At 39.8% G+C, this 22,947-nt stretch overlaps 1 protein-coding gene across 9 annotated transcripts in view; it reads right to left on the bottom strand.

The window, feature by feature from the left end:
* The window catches only part of atp8a1 (ATPase phospholipid transporting 8A1), a 151,736-nt gene that overhangs the window by 16,329 nt on the left and 112,460 nt on the right, over positions 1 to 22,947 (bottom strand). For all 9 annotated transcript variants that reach the window (XR_007441035.1, XM_049484487.1, XM_049484486.1 and 6 more), the window contains 6 exons: positions 22,526 to 22,709; positions 18,067 to 18,177; positions 7,796 to 7,870; positions 6,259 to 6,381; positions 2,334 to 2,412; positions 79 to 140 (listed from right to left, as the gene is read on the bottom strand). Coding sequence is in view for 8 of the 9 variants with exons in the window: in XM_049484487.1 (XP_049340444.1) it covers positions 79 to 140; positions 2,334 to 2,412; positions 6,259 to 6,381; positions 7,796 to 7,870; positions 18,067 to 18,177; positions 22,526 to 22,709 (634 nt within the window). In the remaining variant the exon portion in view is untranslated. The remainder of the gene's footprint in view (positions 1 to 78; positions 141 to 2,333; positions 2,413 to 6,258; positions 6,382 to 7,795; positions 7,871 to 18,066; positions 18,178 to 22,525; positions 22,710 to 22,947) is intronic.

Here is a 22,947-nt window from a genome sequence, read left to right as displayed (position 1 = left end):
TGAGCATGGACACATACACAGCACTCTCACAATGGGCTCCACAAGCCCCTTCCTCAATCTCAATCTCACAACACTCACTGTGTACACCATGTTCCCCAGCAGTAGATAGTCTGGAGTCTTTCCGTTTCCAAAGACCGTGTCTGTGAGAAGAGTCAACACAAACGCTTAGTTCTTAGTAAAACACAAATTTACCCCCGTCTAAACAAATACAGATTTCTTTATACAATTGACTGATATAATTGGCTGATTACATGTATAAGGGAAAATTAAAAGCATATGCAGAATTTAAAATTTTTGGGATGGTTGTTGTTTGAAAGAGCATCACATTCCTGAACATGATTTACTATAACATCTTAAGAGACATTATAAATGGTTGGATCCTTTCTTAATATTGGTTGATTTTTATCATCCAAACATCATATCAGTCTGAAAATAGGTTACACCCACACAGTTCAGTACAAGACTCCATTAACACACACACACACACTCAACACACACACACTCAACACACAAACTTAAGATGAACTCTTCACACTGTCTAAACAGTCGGGCCAAATAGGCTATAAAGCATGTTTGATGGGACTTTCTTGAAGCCCTGCGTGGAGGTATGTGTGTGAACACTCCTATTCAACACATTAGAGATTAGACAGCTGCTGGGGAGTGGAGGCTACTGCAGATCATTAAAGGAGTCTATTACACTCACCTAATTCATAACTTAATACCATATTTGCAAATGTTAAAAAATGAGGCCAATTATCAGTTATTAATAATCAGTCGTTCAAAGTTTGCAATATTCAGCAATGGCTGAGCTTAAGCATCAGCCACAACCACAATCACAATAGCCATCACTATGATTCTCCATCTGGTCTATAGTTTAGCACACTTTATAATATATGGGTGTAAATATTTGTGAGTGAGGAGTGTGTATGGGTGTGTGAGCACACTGTGTGCTGAAAGGCTGTCAGTCAGAGCGAGAAAATGTGAGTGAAAGAGAGAGAGAGAGATCTCTGTTGCTTTGTTTAGAAAGAATCTGACTCTGTGTGGTCCAGCAGCTAGCCGGCCAAACCAGCCTCTCACCAGCTTCTCTCTCTCTCTCCCTCTCACACAAACACACACACACATATGAGCACACACACACATGAGAAAGTCATATGGATATGTGTGAGAAATAGAGAGAGTGAGGAAAAGGTAACTGCAGAACCGTAAGTGTGTGGTTGCACTACATATGTACTAGTGTGAGTGTGTGTATAAGTGTTGTAATGTGTGCCGAGTGTGCCCATATGTGCAGTAGGATCCAGTGGAACATAAGCTTCTACCATTAATGCAAAGCTCAGATGAAATGATCCACACCTTATAGAAAACCATAAACAGTAAATGCACTCTCTAACTATGTTGGTGAAGACAGCCTCTTGTGCAGCCTCTGACACAATATAACTTACTTTTAAACTTTAAAAAATGAAAGCAAAGAAAGAATTGAAACTTCATGTTAGCTATGTACAGTAGTGAAGTCAGCTTCTCTGGGCTTAGTGGCATCCGAGATGGACCATCACACAGTGGAAGTGTGTATCGTGGCCAGATTATTTAGTATTCCAGATTGTTGGACAAAAAACAAGTAAGTCCATCAATACGCTAAGCCCTTAGAGCAACATAGGCTACCCTTAAGAACACATTTTCCAGGGATGTACATGCATTTTTCAACAAGGCAATACTGAACGGCCATGCCCACACTCCCACAAGCCCCACCTTTAAAAGGTGGACTACATTAGGGATGGGCGTGATTACTCAATTTGATGAATCTTTATGTATCAACTTAGTTTAGTATTCAAATTGATCTGAATTCATACTGTAGATACTGAAATATTCATAGAGTCTGATATATTAACAGTATTGAGTAATTCATAGTGGGTATGAAAACATTTACTGTGGACACAGAATGAAAGACCAAACATGCCAGACTGTTCATAATGTCTGAATGAAAAAAAATATATGTTTCTTTTGTCCATACTGTGCTCCCAATTTCTGATTTAGAGTCGTAGAAAATAGTTTATTAATTGCCAGAAGAAAAAAAACATGTGACTCAATGCCATTTGAGGCAAGTGTGTGATTATTTAGGTATGATTTTTAACTGGATATAAACCTGCCTACTTTAGTTTCATAGCTTTAATTTAAAACTGTAGACATCAAGCTGAAGTGATTTTATATGCAATAAAGGTAAAATTCTGTACACATTTGCGTCAATAAACAGACAGGGGCAACAAAGGCATCTATCTGCAAGTGTGATTATTTGGATTAACAAGCTGACAAAGTTTTTGTGTGTGTGTGTCTGTGCTCACCATGCTGGAAGGCTTTCAGGGGGAACCAGAAGAGGATGACTGAGTGAAAGAGTCCGTTCAGACAATGAGCCCAAAAAACCTGCAGCAGAGTGGAGGAGGGGAGGGAGAGAGAGAGAGGGAGGCATGAGAAAAGCGGGTGGCCACTCTAACCCTGTTGCTGACCCCTGGCCTACTGGCTTTGTGTGCTCCTAGCACTGGGCTAAGTGGAGGGTTTGTCAGGCCTATGCACTCAATAGCCACCCTGCTGACAGACACAGTGTATACCCTATATCCTGTGAGTGGATGGAGAGAGAAAGAGAGGGGGAGAGGGAGAGAGAGCTAGAGGGGCTTCAGAGGGAACTTGTTTTTTCTTTTTTTCTCCTGCAGTTTGTTCCCTTATCAAATTTCACCAATTGGTCCTCTGTGAATTACAAAAGAGTGAAAAACACGCCTGAAAGGACACTTTTAATATAAACACAGACAGGTTACAGTAATTAAGATGGATTAACTTGCTTTTACAGCAATGAGAAAGTGTGGAAAAAATAATGCACACTTAGCTAATGGAGAAAGAGCGCTGGTCGGGGTGTGTGTAAGAGGAAGTAAGTGTGTGTGTATTCTGGGTGTTCTGTTTGAATAAACATCCTCCCTCCAAAACTACCTTGTTTTTCATTATGCACAAACGTGGCCAAGCTGAATTCTACTGGGTGATGTAGCGTGAAACAGGCGTGAAATTAGCCATGCCAGAAGTTTGGTTTCTAACAGCTCTTTCTGCTGCTGACCCCTGACCAGTACTGCATAAAAAATGCCCTAAACACATCACCATCATCATCTAAAGGGGTCATCCAAACAACACCCAATCATCGCTAAAAAAATGCCAAATTATTGTCAAAACGTCACCCAAAATCTATCCAAATTTATTTCTCATTAATCCAAACATAATTTCCCAAAAGCATTCAATCATCCAATACTCCCAACAACCCATCTTTATCCATTACTCACCCAAACCATTCAAATCCAATCCAGATCAAAAACAAATCAAATCAAATCAAATCAAATCAAATCAAATCAAACACCATATAAAACCCATTATCCAATCCTCACACTATAAGCATCTAAATCAAATAACAACCAAAACAGCCTAAAACTCAGACACATTGACCATTCCAATAAAAGTAAAGAAAAGGGTGATGAATGTGAACAGCCTGTGATCAAGATCTTTGTTTTTTTAGGCTGAACACTGAAGTATCATAAAACTCAAACTCTGAATCCTGACAAAACATTTCTAAAACAAAATGTTCCACAATACAGCAGTAGACAAGCATCTTTTCCCTGGGTGGAGAAATCAAAATATATAATAATGAACAAGACTGAGAGAGAGAAAGTAATAGAGTGAGAGAAAGAGTGAGAGAAGGAGAGACAGAGAGAGGAGGACCTATAGATTGTTTTATTTTGTTGTTTCGCTCTGGCTGTGTTCCTGCTCACCCTCTGCAGCCTGACCTGCTCACCTTTGCCACCGTCTAAGAAAACAGAGGCCAGAGGTCCAGTCCTGACACACACACACACACACACACACATACACACACACACACACACACACACAAACACACACACAGAGACACACAGAGCTCCTGCTGTCTCTCCCACTGCTTCACACAGAACAAATCATCTGCAATGCTTCAATTACACATTTAACCCAATTAGCCTCCCACCAGCTAGAGCTGTTCCCTCACACACTGCTTCCCAGCATCTCTTTATGTACCTCCCCTCACACACACACACACACATGCACACACACTCCCTGCACAATGTAGAAGAACAAAACTGTCTGAGGGTGAAGTCACATTCCAATTGTTTTCTCGATGCACACATACCCACAAACATATAATGAATGCTAATTAAATCAATAAATGTTCATAATCATTAGTCATTGAGAGGCCCCTTCTTCTCTGGGTTTTGGCAGGTTGCTAAGCATCCTGGCGTGAATGCCTGTGCGGGCTGTGCCTGGCGGAGGGGCTGAAGCTTTGTGTCTGTTAAAAAGTCTTATAAAAGATTAAATGGGGTGAATTTTCTACTGAGAGAAACATTTTTAACATCCCTCTTCTCCAAAAGCAGCAGTGGACTGATGATAAAAAGTGAGATAAAGATAGAAACTTGAGAAAAAAAAGCAGCTGTTTAGTGTATATATTTGATGGCAACTATTCTCAACCAATATTGTGTAAATGATCATGCTTTCTATTATATTTCCCCTGTGCACGTGCTACACTGTGGATCAAGAATTGGTACATGCCCACACTTTGGAAAGAGATGTTCTAGCCTTCTGGTGTCCACTACCAGGCTTTACCTCATAATAACCTCATTCACATGATAACACCTCACTACTAGAGTTGCTGAGTGTTTCCAAGCCATTCCCCAAGATAATGCCTAATGACCAATTTGCATACTGTTATCCCATTACTTTTGGCATGCTAGTGTACTAACTGCATTGTAAGTAACAGCCATGTCAACAGTCATAATAGCCAATGAGAATTAATAAAATGATAATTATGTGAGCATAGCTTAAATGTCTAAAGTTTAAATAAGACAATCATATTTAATGATATTAAATGTACAGTATCTGCAGCTGATTGTAATTTTAGGTATTTTAAGAAGTAACACGTGGTCATCTTAACGTATTCTTTAAAAAAAAATGCATTAACATTATTTACATTTTACAATAAAATTCTTTTAAAAGGCAGTTCTTCCATGTTATATGTTCAGTTAGATTACCTCAATCTATTAATATTGTTACAGTGAAGATCAATTGAATGTTTCATTGTTTAAATCTATATAAAAGACACAGGATATTATAGGATTTCCTACATTTTTTTAACCTCTTTCACCCCAAATCAGTTTTTTTTTCCCAGATTCTGCCTACACTCTTCTATCTCCTCACCCTTACTTCTGCTCTCTTCCTCCTCCTTTCAATTTCTGCTCATCTAACAACATTTCTCTTTCTCTCGGGCTCAGAGGGGGCCGGGGGGGTTATGTGTTGTGTCTAATCTGTGTCGGTGCCGTATTGAGCAGGTCTCCACGCCTGTGGAGCCGGGGCGCGGGGAGACACAGGCCAACACGCAGAGGCTGAAGAGGAGACAGCTTCATTATCAGGAGCGTGAAGCACACACACACCCACACCCACACACACACACACACTTTAATGGACAGCACACATTTGCTGGGACTAGGAGACAGCCGTGGCAACTGATTAATATAGCAGACATTTACAAAGGCCAATGAGAGAGACACAAGGTCAGACAGTTACAGACACAAACAACAGCTACAGAAAGCTGTTTATGTTGTCTCTGAGTCTTACACACAGATTCCAGATCTCACAACAGAGGAGACCTAAAATTTACTTTTACAGTGCAGCAGTTTTATTTTATACACTCTTACACAAAGATTGTACACTAACTATTTTGTGTTGGACAATATGTAATCTAAATAACTACAATAAACAATCATATTGTCATAATAGCATAGTAATGCAATTGCAGCCTTTTAAAAACCTTAATACAACACAATATATTTGTGTTAAAATACACTCATTTTGAATGCAATGAATGATAATAATAATGCAATATAATTATAGTGACAAACAAACTACTAACATGTAGTTTATTATGTGATCTAGTGTTACTAATGGGTTGAAATGTATTACTCCTTTTATATTTTTTGATATTTTGAATAAACATCATCGTGTAAAAGATATTGCTATAAGCTCTCATATGGGTATAACCACAATATGCAAATAAGAAACAAACATGCAGAATATTCCAGAAAGATCCATTAACTGTCTATCCAGCTGATAACTACTTTAATCCATACTCATTTATTTGGATTTATTTAGGGTTGTCATGAAAATGGCATTACTCAAAAATATTTTTAATGTATAGAAGTACAGAGGATTTACCTTTGTGTTGAACCCCATGGCATTCTGGGAGGTTTTGTACAGTTCTGGGTATTTTAACATGTTTTCTTTCCTGCAGGAGCGTTCAAAAATGCCCAGTGTCAGCGGGGGTAGAGCTGTAAAGATCTGCAGAACAAAAATACAAAGCATTACAAAAGGACAAAGTACAGATCAAATGAATTCACTTTAAAACAACACATGATACAATTAAAATACAATATTAATAAACATGTTCAAAGTTCATTTTATAGACCAAATCTTGATCCATGAGATCTTGCTTTCAAAAGGTTTCACGCAAATAAATCTAAAATATTAAAAGTACGACTGAATAGTGTATTTCAGGTAGATTAGGTGAAATTACTAATTGTTGAAATTCTCCAGCACTGCACAGGCTGTTTTATTCCAGACAGTGCAGCACACACACATTTTCTGTGTCTGCTTTCTCGCTGCACTCCATTGAGCATGAAACTTTCTGGCATTTATCTTATTTGGATACTCTCGCTCCATATGCGAAAGTTATCTCACATGAACATCTGCCACGATGCCCGCAGCTCGTTAGCAGATCCACTGTAAGTCTTCAGCTTTTTTTTTTTTTTTGCCGCTCAGTAAGGTTTGTGCGCAGGCAGCTGCTGAAAGAGAGGAGTAGTATAATGGAGCAGAGGGGGTCACAGGGTCAGCCCAGAATCTTTCCCACTGGTCCAGCTGCAGCTTGCTGGCTTTGGCCGCCAGGGCTGAGGGATATGCTCTGCTGGGCTCTGCTCTCACAGAGACGGGGACTTCCATTCAGGGGTGGATTCGGACCACTGCGTCCAATAGACCCCTCTGCAGCCACGGAATTCCTTCTCTTTCAGATAAAGAGAGAATGCGCCGTGCCAAGTCGTTACTGCCTCACCACACCAACAGACCATAGCAGAGAGTTGATGTGCAGTGACTCTCTAACTAACTGCTTTTTTTTACCCCCAATTCAGAAGCAAAAGCAGTATTCAAATTAACAGCTGTCGGCAGTGAATAAGCTGAGAGTTTTTGTTCGTTCTGTTCAATTTTCTTTCCTGTGGGAACAAGCCATTAGAACAAACAAACAGCAGAGCCAAAAGTTTAAACCTATACATTATTACAGTATTGTGCTAGAAGTTCATGGCGCTAAAACATGACACATTAATTAATCTCACATGTGCCCAGCACTGGACCCTGAGGCACCCCACAGTCAGCGGGGCTGCTTTCAGATAGCTCTGAACGTGTGTGTGTGTGTGTCTGAATTCAACCTGCTCCTTTATCATCCACCGCTGACCACTTTAAGGCAGCTCTTTCGGGGCACGAGCGACTGTTGTTGTAGCACATTCAGGACATAGTTCCAGGCACTGAGGGAATATGGACTTGACAAGGGCTCATAAATAAGAGGGAGATTTTCAGGATGTCGATGACACAGGACTGCAGTAAAGGAGTCGCTCTGACTGCCGCAGCTAATGAGTTTCTTGCCTCAGCACGACAGGGGAGACGCTATAACACATTTGCTCTCACAGTAAAACAAACACACACTTACCACGTTATACAGGCCGATACACCAGCGCTCAAACAGGATCTGACCAGAGAAGCCGTTCACAAAGGCAAACCAAATCTGAAAGGCAGAGCAAATATAATACTTATTTGGAATGAATACACAGAACTGACAATTAAAGTAAAATTAAAGGCACACTAGGCAATATTTTTCAGTTAATCAATGCAATTTATACAGTTGTAGATTATTAAATAGTCATATAGTAAAACAAAGGGTAAACAAAGGATCTCTTGGGCACTTTTTTGGTCTGTAGGAGAAAAAACAAAACAAACAAACAAACAAAAAAAAAAAAACACACTTGCAAGTTCAGGAGCTCTCGGCCTGCACCCATCAGCTCACAAGTCCCGGGCATCGTGAAATTCAGTATTGCTTTTACAGCAAACACTAGGGTAGCACGCTTGTTGTTAGCAGCTATAAAAATCATGATGGTTTATCATGACTGAGCTATTAAGCATACGATTTGTAGGCATGTGAGCCATCCTGAAGGTGAACTGGTTTACTGAGTTGAAAAATGTTTAAATATAAATATCTCATATCTCTTTTTCATACATACATCAGTTTTCCATCCACCAACTTTTTTTTTTTTTTTTTTTTTTTTTTACAAATTCTGAAAATGAAGACTAAAAAAAAAAAAAAGAAATATCAATGGAAACTTGATTTTTACACTGGGAGCTGTAGAAATGTTGCAACAATAAATATAAACCGTGTATTAAGCTGTAGTGCCTCTAGTGCATCTAGGAATCTGACAAACCTCAGTTTGATTCTTACAAATTGATCTACAGAATAAACACAACTACAAAATGTTGCTGCACTACACATTTCCCCACAGCCCTGTGCTCCACAGTGTCCAGCTCATAAAACTAATGGCAATTATCTTATAGCTGTAGGCACCAGCTACCCGTGCCAACTGATAACTGCTTACTCAGAACTCAGAATTTTTTTTAAACAGACTATCAGCTTTATGATTTAATGGAAAATTAATATCCAGTAAGCTCCCTCTAAAATTGTGCTTAGACCAACAGTTATCACTCACTTTGATCACCATTATTGTGGTTACCTTCATTATCTGTGGGGGCTGTGTGCACATAAACGTGTGTGAGAAAGGAAAAAAAATGTGTGGTGAGATGACCCCTGCTCCCAGCACCCCACCACTCTCTCTCTATCACTGATAGTGGACGACAGCGGCTCAGCCAGAGATTACCATCAAAGAGGCATCATATCACACACACACACACACGCACAAACCTCCCCTGGGCTGCAGCGTCATTTCCATCAAATGCTTAACATTACAATAAAAGACATGATTCAGATAATGCTCAACTGCTTTATATATATAGTATATAAAACCTCAGGAGAACTGAGGGGGAGTGGGAGGTTTTAATGGACAGCAGCCATTAGTTAATGGAAGGAGTCATTAGTTCAAAGATTAGAGAGTCGACTATTAGCAAAAGCTACAACAGATGCTGAGATGGTTCAAGCAGCTGCTACATAACTGAACAAATTGTATAGAAGAATATTTGCTTAGAGAGACAGTAATTTTACTACTGCTATCAAATCACTTAGAAGGTCTGAAGACCTCTGGAGAGGTTATGATTGAAGTACAGCATGAGTGCAGCAGATCATGTCAAAGAAAAAAAAGAGAAAAAAAAGGGAGTGGACACAGTATGGCCAGGAATGGTCACACTACAGTTGGGTGTGGGGATGGGAAAATAGGCTTTCTATCTCCTTCGTCTGCACAGTAACTGTTCCCATGGCCTTAGACTGGAGGGAAAAGATCAGAGGAGCAGATCACTGGAGTTTCCCTTATAGATCCAGCGTATGAGGCCCTGGCCTAGGAACGGTCTTCCCTGGAGGAGTCTCCCTTAAAGAAACCACAAATACAGCTCACCTATCAGTGAGACTTCTACTCCCAGTCCAGCAGTGGTGAGTTATGGTGTTGGAGGGAGAGGAGCAGGTTTAGAGGAATCAGAGAAAGCCTTGGATGTAGTGAGGTCCAAAAAAGACAGAGGGAAAGATAAGGTGCATCTAAACCATATGCCACACAGACCAGGCTTACCACTTCATAAGTCTATTAGTGAGAGCAGGCCGTGAGACAGCTCTGTCTGCATGGTACAGTTAGGGGCTGGAGATGCTGTTGAAATATTGCTGGGTTTATGATTACATCTGCAATTCAGAGCGTCAGGGATGAGCCCGGATAGATGATATATGAAGCGACTGCATAAGCAGCTGGGTATGGAACTGTGTAGCGCTGCAGTACATTGCCCTCTGTAGGTTTCAAATATGTAAAGTGCCGCAGCATGTTAAAGCAAAACTGGACTTAATGAGCGAAAAATACTCAAACATTTAAAGCTTCAAAGTTAACAGCACCGTGAACCCTTTTATCTGACAGGTCTCACTAGTGCGTGTGAAATGATGCAGGCTTCTCCACAGCTTCTAAACAACACGCACATAGCCATGCTCCTGAAAGGCAAACACTGCATCCTAATAAGTGGTTTGTGTGTGTGTGTGTGTGTGTGTGAGGCATGGGTGTTGAGCAGACACCAGGCTTGCTGTGTAGGGCTGGAGCCAGGAGGACATTTCCTCGCTTCATTTAACTCCATTATGAAAGCATGAATTGCTACAAATTCTTGATTTTGACAGAACCCCCAACCGAGGCCCCAGCATGCAACAGCAGCCCCCTACACGCACACACTCTTTTACCAGCCCCTCTTTTTCACTGGTGCGAGCCAATGCGTGAAAACGTTCCCAAAACAAATGTCTGTCGCCCTTTCTCTTCACACCCTCGGGCCAGAGAGGGAGCGGGACCCCCCCAAACCACGCCCACCCATTCCAGCTCCCCATCAGGTGCATTCTACCGTGATATTGTTTTTAAAAGAGAGCTGCAGCCCCTCACTCCCTTTTGCTCTCTTGTTCTCTCTCTCTCTCTCTCTCTCTCTCTCTCTCACACACATTCTTATTTATACACTTTTGTCATGACAATTTTATTAGTATAACACGTATAGTGTATTTTGTCCCCATTTTAGTATAAAAAGTAACCAAATGTAAAAGGTTCTTATTATTATTTTTTTTTTTTATAAAAAACAAAAAAACCTAATTTCCATTTTGTAACTAAAAAATGTTGTAAAAGTTATTTATTTATAGAACAGTTATTTATAGTTATTTATAATTTATAGAACAGTTACAAGTTCTTACTATAACGTGACGTCACAAGACAGGAGCTAGAAATGTGTCCAATGATTTGTCCATTAACACTGTAACATGAAATACTGCATTAACCTGTGGTCTATGCATGTGGGGTTTCTGCTTTGAATGAGCTTCTACAGTCAATTCTATCCATAATAAATATACAATATTTAATATAATCAACAACTACGAAGATTCATTTCTTCTTCTGTAACTTTGCTGTTGGGTAGGTAAATCAAACCAACGAAAGTTTGTCACAAACTTTCAGTACCTAAAACCACTTGGTTGTATTTCAAACACACACACACACAAACAGACACTGCAGAATTGCTAAACAGCATTGCTGTAGTTGGGGCGGTGTGTTCAGTAGCCAGTGGCTTAATGGCTGCTGCTGTGGGACCTGCGCTGGCCACCGGCCTGCAGTGTATTGTTGTGCTAAATAAAAACCTCTCTATTCATAGGCAGCAGTTAAATACGTTTGTGAGAGTGAGTGTTTTGGCCTGCTGCTCTCTCGCCTTCTCACTCAAACACACACACACATACACGCACAAACACACACTCACTCCTTCTTGAAAGAGGCACACATTGATTTCCTCATTACGACTGCAGCATTTTCCCCCCTCTCTCTCTCTTTTTTCCCTCCTTTTCTCATTCAGCACAGCTCAGCTCTGGGGTGTGGCTGGCCTCTCCCCCCCAGTGCACAATCTGAAAGACCAAGTAAGTGTATGGTATGTGTGTGTATTTCACATGAAACCTGGCTTGAGCTGTTCACAGAATATCTATCACCTAATCAAAAACAACAGCTTCAAAGAGTAACGAATTAGAGCAGGAAAATATAGAAGATAATGAGTGAGAGCAAGAGAGAGAGAGAAGAGAGAACAAGAGTGAAAGAGTGTGTGTAAAGAAGTGGGGGAGTGGGATTTGTCTTCTGTGCTCCATCAGGCCCTTGTGCTCCTTTACTATGTCCTTAAAATGCAGACGGGGCCCTCTGCTTTTCTCCCCACATAAAGAAGCTGAAAGAAAGAAAGCAGCCCAACAAGCCAGAGCTGAAGAAAGAGGGGTGCTAAATGCTCTGGCAGAGTATAGGAGAAACGCAGAAGCGGAGAGAGGGAGCCTGAGAGAGAGAGAAAGGTTGAGGAGTTGGATAATGAGGGCACCAGGCAGCCTCTTTCTGTGGGCCGGCCGCTCTGGCTTAACCAGCCTCTTGTAATTACCTCATAAATGCCACTTGTCCATCAGTTTGAGTAAGGCCTGCTGAAGACCTGTCAATCAAATGCTCAACAGTGCTGTAGGACTGAATACCAGGCAGTGTGAGAAAGTGAGCTATTGTTGATCAATAATAGCAGATAATCCCAACCCAAACCCACACTATTCTTACCACAGAGGTAAAATCTGTAAAACTTCAGTGATTGGATTGTATTATGATTTCAGTGCATCTCATAGTACAGGAGATGGGAACTTTGGTCCTGGAGGTAAAATGTCAGCTCAAACACACCTGGTTCAGCTCTCTGTTAATTACTAGCTTTAGTTGTTGTGCTACAGCAGGCACATCTGCAATTTGTGCTGGAATCTAGTCCTCAGATCCCCACCTCTGTCAGTGTTTAAGCTGTGACAGTAATTGCTTAGGTATGGTGACAATCCAAACATAGCAATGGCTTGATTATTATCCATGTAAAGCTGTCAAGCATGAAGATTTGAGTGTTTGTATATTTTGAGGAGCTTAGTATCCACAGTAAATATCCACAGTAAATCATAGTTTTACTATTAGTAATTACGGATTGGTTTGTTTCAAACTGAATCTCATTTTAGATATTTAATGTTTTGTATTGTCTTCAAGCACTGCAATAAAGAATGAAATTCACAAATGCTACTCAAAACTTGGTTGGAAGGATTTAGTATGAACCTGTACACATTGGGAATGTGTATTGTGGTCTGATTATTCAGTATAACAGACCTTTTTTAACAGCTGTTTTTAAAAACACCTGAATAACACTCGAAACACCTTATTGTACGCATGACCAGACAAAACATGAAATATTTTGGTTTGGCATTGAAATAAAAGTCTAAGTAAATCTAGAAAAATTTGCATCTTACTTTATTCGCATTTTTACCTACTGTCATTTGATTTGAGGTTGTATATTCCAAAAAAAAAAAAAAAATCTATATAAAGGTAAGGGCCTTAAATGTTCTATAAGCTAAGCAAATTCTGTTGATGCATTCATCATGGAACATTTGCACAAGTTAAGGTCATGGTTCTGAGAACGGGGTTCAGGGACTCTCATGGGTCCATGATGTATAGCCAGGGGCTCAACGATTTTATTATTTTTTTGCCTGAGCCAATCCAAACTTTAACATGAGCCAAAAAAATGAGACACTCATCACTTGGTAAATCAGCTAAATTACAAGTACAATATAGACTACATCACCAGTAACAGTGGAGCAACTTAGAGTTTCAACAATTGAAGCCACAAATACGAACAGGTTACAACTAGTTTACCAATAACCTTCATTATACCAACAAAATAAATAATGAATGAAAGTAAAACACAATCTAATGAACAGTAATAAATAGTGAGTTTGGATAATCAATGCAGATGAGCCCAAATTCTATTAAATACATAAAAAAAGTTTGTACTTAATGTGCTATACATTTAACAATTGGATTTTAACAGTTTAGCAGCATATGTTTTTTTTTTAAGTTTTAAGTCTGGGCAAATTAAGTTTATTAAATTATATGTTTGTAATTAGGATTCAAACGTCTCTGTTTATCATAATAGTTTTACATTTTATATCCTTAAAAAAATATCATTGTAGTAAGCAAAAACTTACTAGAGCCAGGCTGCAGTGTTATGGAGTCTTTTATGTGAGTGGTTTGACTTGATTTCTCTTACACACATGCACACAAACACACACACACTCCTGTAAGGTTAAAATTCACATTAACATCCTCATTCTTGTCCTTCCAGGTTACAGCCTGGGAAATGAGTAGAAGAAGAAAAAAAAAAACACGCACTCAAAGGTAAACCTATTAGCGCAACAAATGTATCTCTTTGGGCGCCCCCTGGGAAGCATGTGTCTAGGGTGTCAGGCCCTTACAAAGGCGAGGTGTTTGATACAGCAGGAGGCAGAGAAAGCGAGCAGCAAGCCTCCATTATACTCACACACCCCCTGCAGCAGGCCGGGGGATACATTTCTCAGACACAACAAAAGGTGTGCCCAGTACAGGGTCGCCTCGCCACCAGCCACCGCTCAGCACTCCTCCTTTTTAGCTGCTCAACTAGTCTGCACCTTAAAAGGAAGCATGAAGCCAAAAAAAATTATAAATAAATAAATAAATATTCAGAAAGCAAATGTTTCAGGTAGCTTCTGTTACACAATGTTGGACTGAAGGACTAAAAAATGAAGAAAAAAAATCCGATTGATAATGGCAGTGTGAACACACAAGGTTTGAGGTAAGAGATCTTAAAATTTATTTTAAAATACAGTCAAGTAAACACACACTCACACTAATGATTAATGGCTGTAAGTGGGCAGCCACTTCAGCACCTGAGAAGTTATTGGGGGGGTCGGGCGCTTTGCTTAAGGGCACCACAGCTGTGGATGCAGATCCTGGAAACCGAACCAGCAACCTTCCAGTTCTAAACTCACTTTTGAGCCACAGCTGCCCCAGGCTATTACTGCCCTTAGTGGACAGAGGCTGTTGGGATGATTCAAAATATAAATTAGAATGAAATCTTAAAAATTACTGAATATTATAATTGTATTACACTGTCCAGTTAAAATATTATGACCATCCGAATAATTCTACATACTTTGTCATTTTTTTTAAGCAACACTAATTACATTGGAGCACTCGTAGTATTTGTGGAACTCGTAGTCCTGTACTTACAAACTGCAGTCCATCTGTTTCTCCACATATTTTATTACCCTCCTTTTTCATTCATAAACGGTCAGTGTCCAGTTGTATGAAAAAACACCTCAAAACTGTCAGTTACTTCCAGTTTCTTCCTGTATAAACACAAGTAATGTCTGGATGCTTTGTGTGCTGTAATAAGGCTTCTTCTAGTCTTCTAGCTCTCCAGTTATTTCATACATTGAATGATGGTAAAATCAGTATTCTTTAATTGGCTGTTCATCACTCAAATGGTCTAGAGGTTTTTACATATTTGAAAAATCCTCCCAGGCAAACTATCGTTTACTAAAATCCAGAAAAATGTAGCCATATTCTCGGCCTCTCTGGTTTAAGGTAAGGTTAAGTAAACTGACCATTAAGAAACTTCATGCAACACCTATCAGTTTTTAAGTGATTACTTAATGGGAATTTTATAGGAATTAAACGAAACCCTAATGATGCGTATCTACTAGTGCTTTAGCCTCAACGCATGCTATTATTTTTAATGGAGAGAGTCGCTGCATGCAGTGGTGCATGCTGGGTTGTGTTGTGTTGAATTCAGCCTCACCGTCTGGTAAAAAGGTTCTGCAGGTAAAACAAAAAAGTAACACTGCAGGGATACATTTACTTTTAAACACTGCGTCCATTAGACACGCCTACCTAGCTGCTTGCTCCACCTTGTAGATGTAAGGTCAGAGAAAGAAGATAATTTTCTAGTTTGTCTCTTGTCCTTCTACAGAACACAGCTGCCTGATTGTTGGACTATTCTTAGGCCAGCAGTCACAATGAAGTGTTTAAAAACACCAGCAGTCCTGCTGGGGCTGACATATGGTTACTTACAGGTATGAGTGCAGTGCTAAGAAAGACCCACTTCCCACTATGAATTTTGGTGGTGTAAAAATGTATAATGTATATTTAGAACGGTTTTCATTTGCACTTAATTTATAATAAGCTTTACTTGGCATTGGAATAAACATTATTTGTCATTCCTGAGAGTGTTATGAACCTTATAAATATGTATCGATTAACTGAAATGTAGCCCTAGATTTAAAAATATCAGATAACTAAGTAATTATAATACACAGCACATGAGCGAGACCACATTTTCCCATGAAGTTCAAACGCAGTCTTATGTGTACTGTGTGCCGCCTCCACACATGAAGAACAAGGCAGGCCCTGATGAGAAATCCCCTTAAAGCACTAAAAGACATCAAAAGGGGACAAAGACAAGACATTGCCTGAAGTGACAAACAGCTCCTCTTTTCTCACTAGTTACGCTTTCAGAGGGAAAAGAAACAATCAGCAATTATCTAACATCCCGTCTCATTCATTCAGTCTTCAGAGCAGCTGTGTCTGTAGATGGACAGGAATCTGTGGTACTTTTAGAGATTTACTACCATGCATAAAAAGAAATGAGAGAGAAGGGGAAGACAGTGTTCGCAGAGGTCAAGTGGCACGCATTAGCAGGACGCATGGAAAAAAAGATGGATTTTTCAGGAGCTCATGTTTCTCAGCTATGTGGCTAAGTGTCTGACATGACGGATGGTCTTTTGCTCCCCTTCACAGAAGATCTGTGAATGACATCAGGCCAGCCTGGCATGGGTCAGTGCATCAAGCGGTTGCTTTAGAGGCCAGCATGATGAGTGACTGTCAGGAGATACAACAGAGCAGGTAGATTCTGCTTTTCTTTAACCTTTACCCCTATCGCCACTTGTGCACTGGAGACTTCAGAACTGCCTCAGAGCCCCTATTGCGTTTGAGTGAATAAAGCATTTGCTAAAGGAGCTGAACACCTGGCAACCGTTTATGGTCATGAACTAGCATTGGCTGTACTGTTTCTAGGTGGGTAGGTTGGCCCTTCTACTCTTACTTTCATTAATGTGCATGATGTTTACCAACTGGCTGATGTAACAAGACTGGAATTGTTAGTGTTTACCTTTAAGCACACAGAGCTATGGCTAGAAAAGTATAAGAAAACACCATATAACTCAGCTTGCTCAAGACTAGTTTAAAAAAACACAAGATTCCAAGGTGCTGACTTGCCTTTCAAAGTTTTAAAGATATCAAGGCCAAGTAATGCTCCTGTGTTGAATCTGCAGTGTAGTCTATTGACATACTACACATAGACATATACCATACAATACTGCCTGCTGTGCAACCATATGGTGTAGCCTGATGCTTAATGTTGCTGCAATGCATACTGTAGTAAGTGGTCCACTGCATTTTGCCTCTCTGACTTCACAGTTAAACTGCAGAGCATTGCAGATACACAAATGCACAAGTATAAATACTCACAACAGTATAGATCGCTTGGGTAGGCTACACCATAAACACTGTGTAGACCAAATTAAACAGTATAAATCAGCCTTTAGTCTGATCCAGCATCTGTGAAATGTGCCAATAAGTCTAATATACAGAAATTCTATCACCCAACTTGCAGGACTTGGGTGTTCCACACCTTGATCGGTTGTTTTGATGACATGAGGGGCACCTACACAATATTAGGTTGGTAGTTTTGGCTGACCAGGGCATATTTCAAATATTTCTTTATGGGATTCAGGAAATGGCTTCATTCAAAGAAAATTATCAAGTTGCTGTTCCTAGTAGTCACACATCTGATCCAGCAGCACCAGAGTTCAAGCCCTTTTCCACATCTTCCCTTCAGAAAATTCCAGCAATTCTCCTCAAGGCGTGATTCAACCAAAGCCAGTGTTGTACAGGGCTACAGATCAAACCTCTCCAGCACTTCAGGCTGATAAAGCTGCTGCTGATAGCAGCTCCTTCACTTGTCAGGTCGCTCTTGGTTATGGCTCTGAAGCCACTATCAACACCAGCCCTGCGGAGCGTCAAACGCCATCGGAGATGGATGACCTGTGGGCTTAACACCCAGAGAGAAGCGCATTCCGGACCGTCCTGCAAGACCTTTCCTTCACTAAAGGCCGAGCAGCGCCACTCAAAGACCGGGCCGCCTTCAATCTCCCAAGAACTGACACAAGAGCAACATTAATGCTTAATGCAATAAGTGGGCTGTCTACACAAGCAATGTAGGAAACACAGGACTGACATTGTTGTCTTAAACTAATAATGATTACATTTAAACCACTTAGGAAAAATCAACCATCTTTCCAATTTTCCATCGCACGCACTGGCTTTTCTAATCACTGTATGGGTCTAGTCTTACCTCAATGATGTACAACACAATGTTCTTGTAGAAGCAGTAGAGGATGCATTTAGCGACACGGTTATAGTTCCAGGCTCCATGGACCAGCAGGAGGTTCTTTAAATACTTGAACTGTTTGGGAGAGAGAGAGAAGGAAGGGAGACAAAGGAAAGAAGGAAAAAGTTGGTTTAATACTATTAACTAATTCATACTGGGTGCAATTTACATGCGTCATGTTAACATAGCTAAAAGCATTCTCTGTCCACATTTGGTTGTCCAGTAATGGATAAGTTAATATAACCTGTAAATGCCTTTATTTAGTTTAACAATTAAATAAACTCTATATTAGATGACATTTGAGCGCAGTCTTAAATAATTAACTGTCAGTTTTGATTGGCCGATTTCTCGGTTTTCGCCCTCCAGCAGTTCAACAGACTTCTTTATTACTTTCCTGAAGTTTGTTCTAGTGCAGTGCTCTGGCTCCAATTCAAGTATTCAAAGTACAGCTGCTTGCTGTCTGGATTATGGGTGTAGATTACACAATATTGTTGAAAGTAGGTAGAAAGTGCTAGTATGTTGTGCAGCATATGTCAAAAATAGACCCAGATTGTAATTCTGAGATTCTGAGATGTGTGCAGTGGCAGACACTGGTCTGTATTATCACAGTGCAGAGAGTGGCGCCTGGTGTAAGATGGGCATAAGACACTGTTCTCTTTCACAGAAGACATAGATACTACTATACACAATTACAGTTCTCGGAATAGTTCAGTTCAGTCGGAGAATAGAGCAAGGGAGTTAAAGTGAGTTCTAGCTTTTGAAATAAAGAAAGAATCTTATCAGTGTATGTCCAAAGAAAGGATGGCACGGGACCTTCTCACACACATTCCTGAGCTTTTCAGTCCCAGCGAGACTGGTTGAGGCTTCATTTGGGCTGAGAGGTGTTGAAAAGCAGAGGAAGAGAGGCTGACTTTACTGCTCTCTCGGGGTGATGCGCACAGCAACAGAGGGGAGCTGATGATCCCTGTTTATGGAGCTAACTGCACACTTCCTATCTTGTTTTATGATACTCTGATAGCAGTGAGGAACTTGTGCAGGTGCAGGAGGTTTTGCGGAGATTAGTGACGGTAATGACCCTCGCTTGGCAGTGTAAATAAATATGCCGCACGTGAAGAGAAACGTCAGCATGAACAAAGATATTAGTCATTGGCTGATTGGCAGGGAAATGAGACGAGGGGCTCAGTTCCTCCTTCGGTTATCCAATCCAACTTGAAATGTCACCAAGCAGTAAACATCATTTGTGTTACACAAACAGAAGGCCAGCTGGATGGAGCCTGGATCAGCGGGGTCGGATGTACAGGGGAGAAAGGAAAACGTTTTTTCGCAGAGAAGAAGCCAGCTGACCTCAGGAACTCTGGGAAAGGAGCTGCTGACAGACACAGAGCAGCAGATACAAATGTACAGGCATGAGCTTTCATTGTGCTGATCTTTGCAGGGCCTCAGAATGGAGCTAAGAAAAAAAAAAAAACTTTTAATGGATTTTTTTCACTGATCCAAAAGCAGTTTCTATTAGCCAAATCATAATAATGAACACAATGGGAAAAAAACAGTATCTCTGCTCTCAGGTTGCAGAAACATCTTACACAAGGCTCTTTCTGCAACAAATGTAGACCAGATATCCCTTGTAGTAGGGGTGGGTGATATGGCATGATATTTTCACAATAATAATACTCTAAATTAAAAATATATATATATCAAAAATACACTACTGAAACAAAATAAAAAATAAAATTTACCATTGCATATGATATGATATGGCACACCCCTAATTGAAATATTAAGAAAATACAAAAATTATCAGATTTGTAAAAGAAGTCAACAATCCAGAATTTTATGTTACTAATAATACTTAACATACACTTAACATCAAAGCAATAACTGAACACAAAAGGAAGTGTCTGATTGCAATGCAATTCCAAAAATGCAGCTCAAATATTCCTTAAGATTTTATGCATGATAGCAGCAGTATGCAGATGAGCACTGCCTTGTTGAAATATCACATTAAAGAGCGCTTTAAAAATGGGAGGTCACTGATTGTGTGCGCATATCAAACCATGACAACTCAAATAACAATTTGAATGCACAAGTGATTATTGTTCTGGTAAAACGGCTATTTAATGGCAAGTAAAAGCTCTTTTAGCTGATTCTGTACATAGTTCCATCATGTTCAGCACTACATACTGTCGAATTCTATTTGCTTAGAATGTAGTTTTGCTTTACTCACTATAAACAGACACGTCATGACTCTCTAGACCAGAAACATAAGCAGGAGAGCCGACCATTCAGCCGTTTCAAATACAATGTCTGACCCAGGCACTTGATACCTACATGCCACCAGCTACTGAAACTGGAAACTTTCCTCAGTCGGGCCAAAAATGAGTCTCCTGAGTAAAGTTAAAAATTACAATGTAAAAAAAAAATAAATAATAAAAAAAAATAATAATAATAATTTAAAAATAATTTGTAGGTTAAAATAACAGACCAAGCTCAAAGTAAGCTAATGCAGATTAAAGTTATGTAATGTTCAAAGGAAACGCCAGTTGACTCAAACTCTCTGATCTAGCCTTCATTCTTCAGTGCCCATATTCACCCCCATGAGGGCTGTAGTAGCGCTGGGCACTATTAGAGTAATACGATGCGGTTTAGTTAGTGAGCAGAACATCTAGCAGAGCCTGTGGCTCTCCGCAAAACACTATTGTGACAAGACACACTGTTGCAGTCAATGCATGAAATATGAAATGAAGAACAGAGGTTTGGAATGGTGATGACAGACAGATATCCACGATACATGAGATGCTGCACTTTTGTTACCGGCACAATGGTGCCTGCGCACCCACCAAACCTGCACTGTGCATTACATCACAGTGAGATTAATTAGGTTTACATAAGCTCAAATGGATTCATTTCACAGACAGCAGAGATTCGGATAACGGAACAGCGGAGCCGTGTAAACTGACCTCTCTGACCTCCTACACCCTCCCAGATTCTGCCCACCTGTTCACCTCTGACCCCCGGTTTTAACAACTGACCAAAACTATGTAATCTAGGCTTTATTCAGGAGGGGTATGGGCTGTGTCAGCACAGATAAAAGGATGATAGACTAAGAACAGATCTTGCAGCACAGAGGAAGAGAAATTAACTACAAATTTATATTCTATAAAATACAGTAGAAAACAGGTAGAAATAGCAATGCTCATGTCAAGTCATTTGAACTGTTCTAATACAGATAAATGAAAAATTCCAAAGGATCCAAAAGGAGATCCCACAGATAAAATTGCTTCACACATGTATGAAAAATGTTTATATATTTGATGCAAACAGACAGACACACAGTGCATCCAGTTTTACTCTGGTTATTATAAAGTTACTATTAAAGTTAGTATTGTATTGTTTTGTTTATTCTGCAAGATTCAGTCAATTATTGTTCAGAAACATCCTAAAAAGTAAAGCCTTGTGAATTGAGGTTAAATAGTAGTCATGTACTTTTCTTTGTACATATTGTATATTATAAATTAAGCATAAGTAGAAATCTAGAGGTCGGAAACTAACACCACTACAATTCTAAAATTCAGTTCCCATACCAGCACAGAAAAATAAATGTATTTATTATTTGTTTCCTGGGCTTCTTATGGGATGTTTTGATAGTTTGAGATACCTAGGCTTCTGAAATATGCAAATATGGAGATGAAAATATTAGAGTTTAGTTTTTTTATCTGTTTTTTTGTAAACTACAAAAATCTCACATATCACTAATTCTGTTGGGAATCTAAATCCACATTTTTTTGCAAATTTAGAAATTATTTAAAATACATTTTTATAAATAAAACTTATTTTAATTAAATAAAAACAAACTTGGTTGTCCTTAATATTAATAATTATGAAAAAAATATTAAATGAAATATGTGATCAGAAAAGTGGTCCCCAGACATTTATTTTGACATTTTATCCGAGCAAAGATAAGCCTGTCCCTTCTCATTTGCTATACTGATATATTTTCAAGAGGGCAGGTGGAATAATTACAATGTTTTTGCATAACTGTGGTGATATTTATATCAGTATAGACCTAGAAACATCATCCTCAAGTGCCAAAAGACATCCCAGTCTCCAAATGCACATTGCCTGTTAAACTTAATGTAGTAATTCCAATAGAATTAATGACATGTATGTCAGCCTCTCAAGTATTTTATAACAAGACAGAGCATTATGGGAAAACATCCATCACTGTCACACTAATCCCTCAGAGAGCGATGTGTAAACAGGGGAAAGGTTTAACAGGGTTAAACAGCCTCAACAAAGAATCCGCTTGATATAGCTGATACCAATTATCACAATAAACCTTCATCAGTTTAAAGAGGCTGATCCAAGTGAAAGCTCTTAACCGGTTCCAGGAACTGCAGGGGTGCTCTGTCCTAATGTTTCCCACCTGTGCAATAGAGTAGTCTGAAGAGTTGGCAGCCTGCAGTCCCTCGTTGCCTGAGATGCCAACACCCACGTGAGCAGTTTGGATCATGCCTACATCGTTGGCTCCATCGCCGATGGCCAGAGTGATGACCTTCACCTGCTTCTTCACCATCTCCACCACCTCAGACTTCTGCAGAGGAGAGACCCTGTACACACACAAACACACACACACACACACACACAACACATCAAACACTGTCAGTGCAGACGAGACACTGCAGATCAGCAGTCCATCACAGCTTCAGGCTGCTTCAAACACAAAAACATACAAAATTGTACCTGTTTAATTAAACATGCAGAAAAAGGGCTGCACAATATTTTATTTTAACATCATCGTAATGTGCACACACTCAATAGTCACACTGTGGAAGGTTCAATGTCCTG

Source organism: Astyanax mexicanus, chromosome 10 (assembly GCF_023375975.1).
Source record: "Astyanax mexicanus isolate ESR-SI-001 chromosome 10, AstMex3_surface, whole genome shotgun sequence".
NCBI classification, from domain to species: domain Eukaryota; kingdom Metazoa; phylum Chordata; class Actinopteri; order Characiformes; family Acestrorhamphidae; genus Astyanax; species Astyanax mexicanus.
This window is presented reverse-complemented; position numbering and strand designations above follow the sequence as displayed.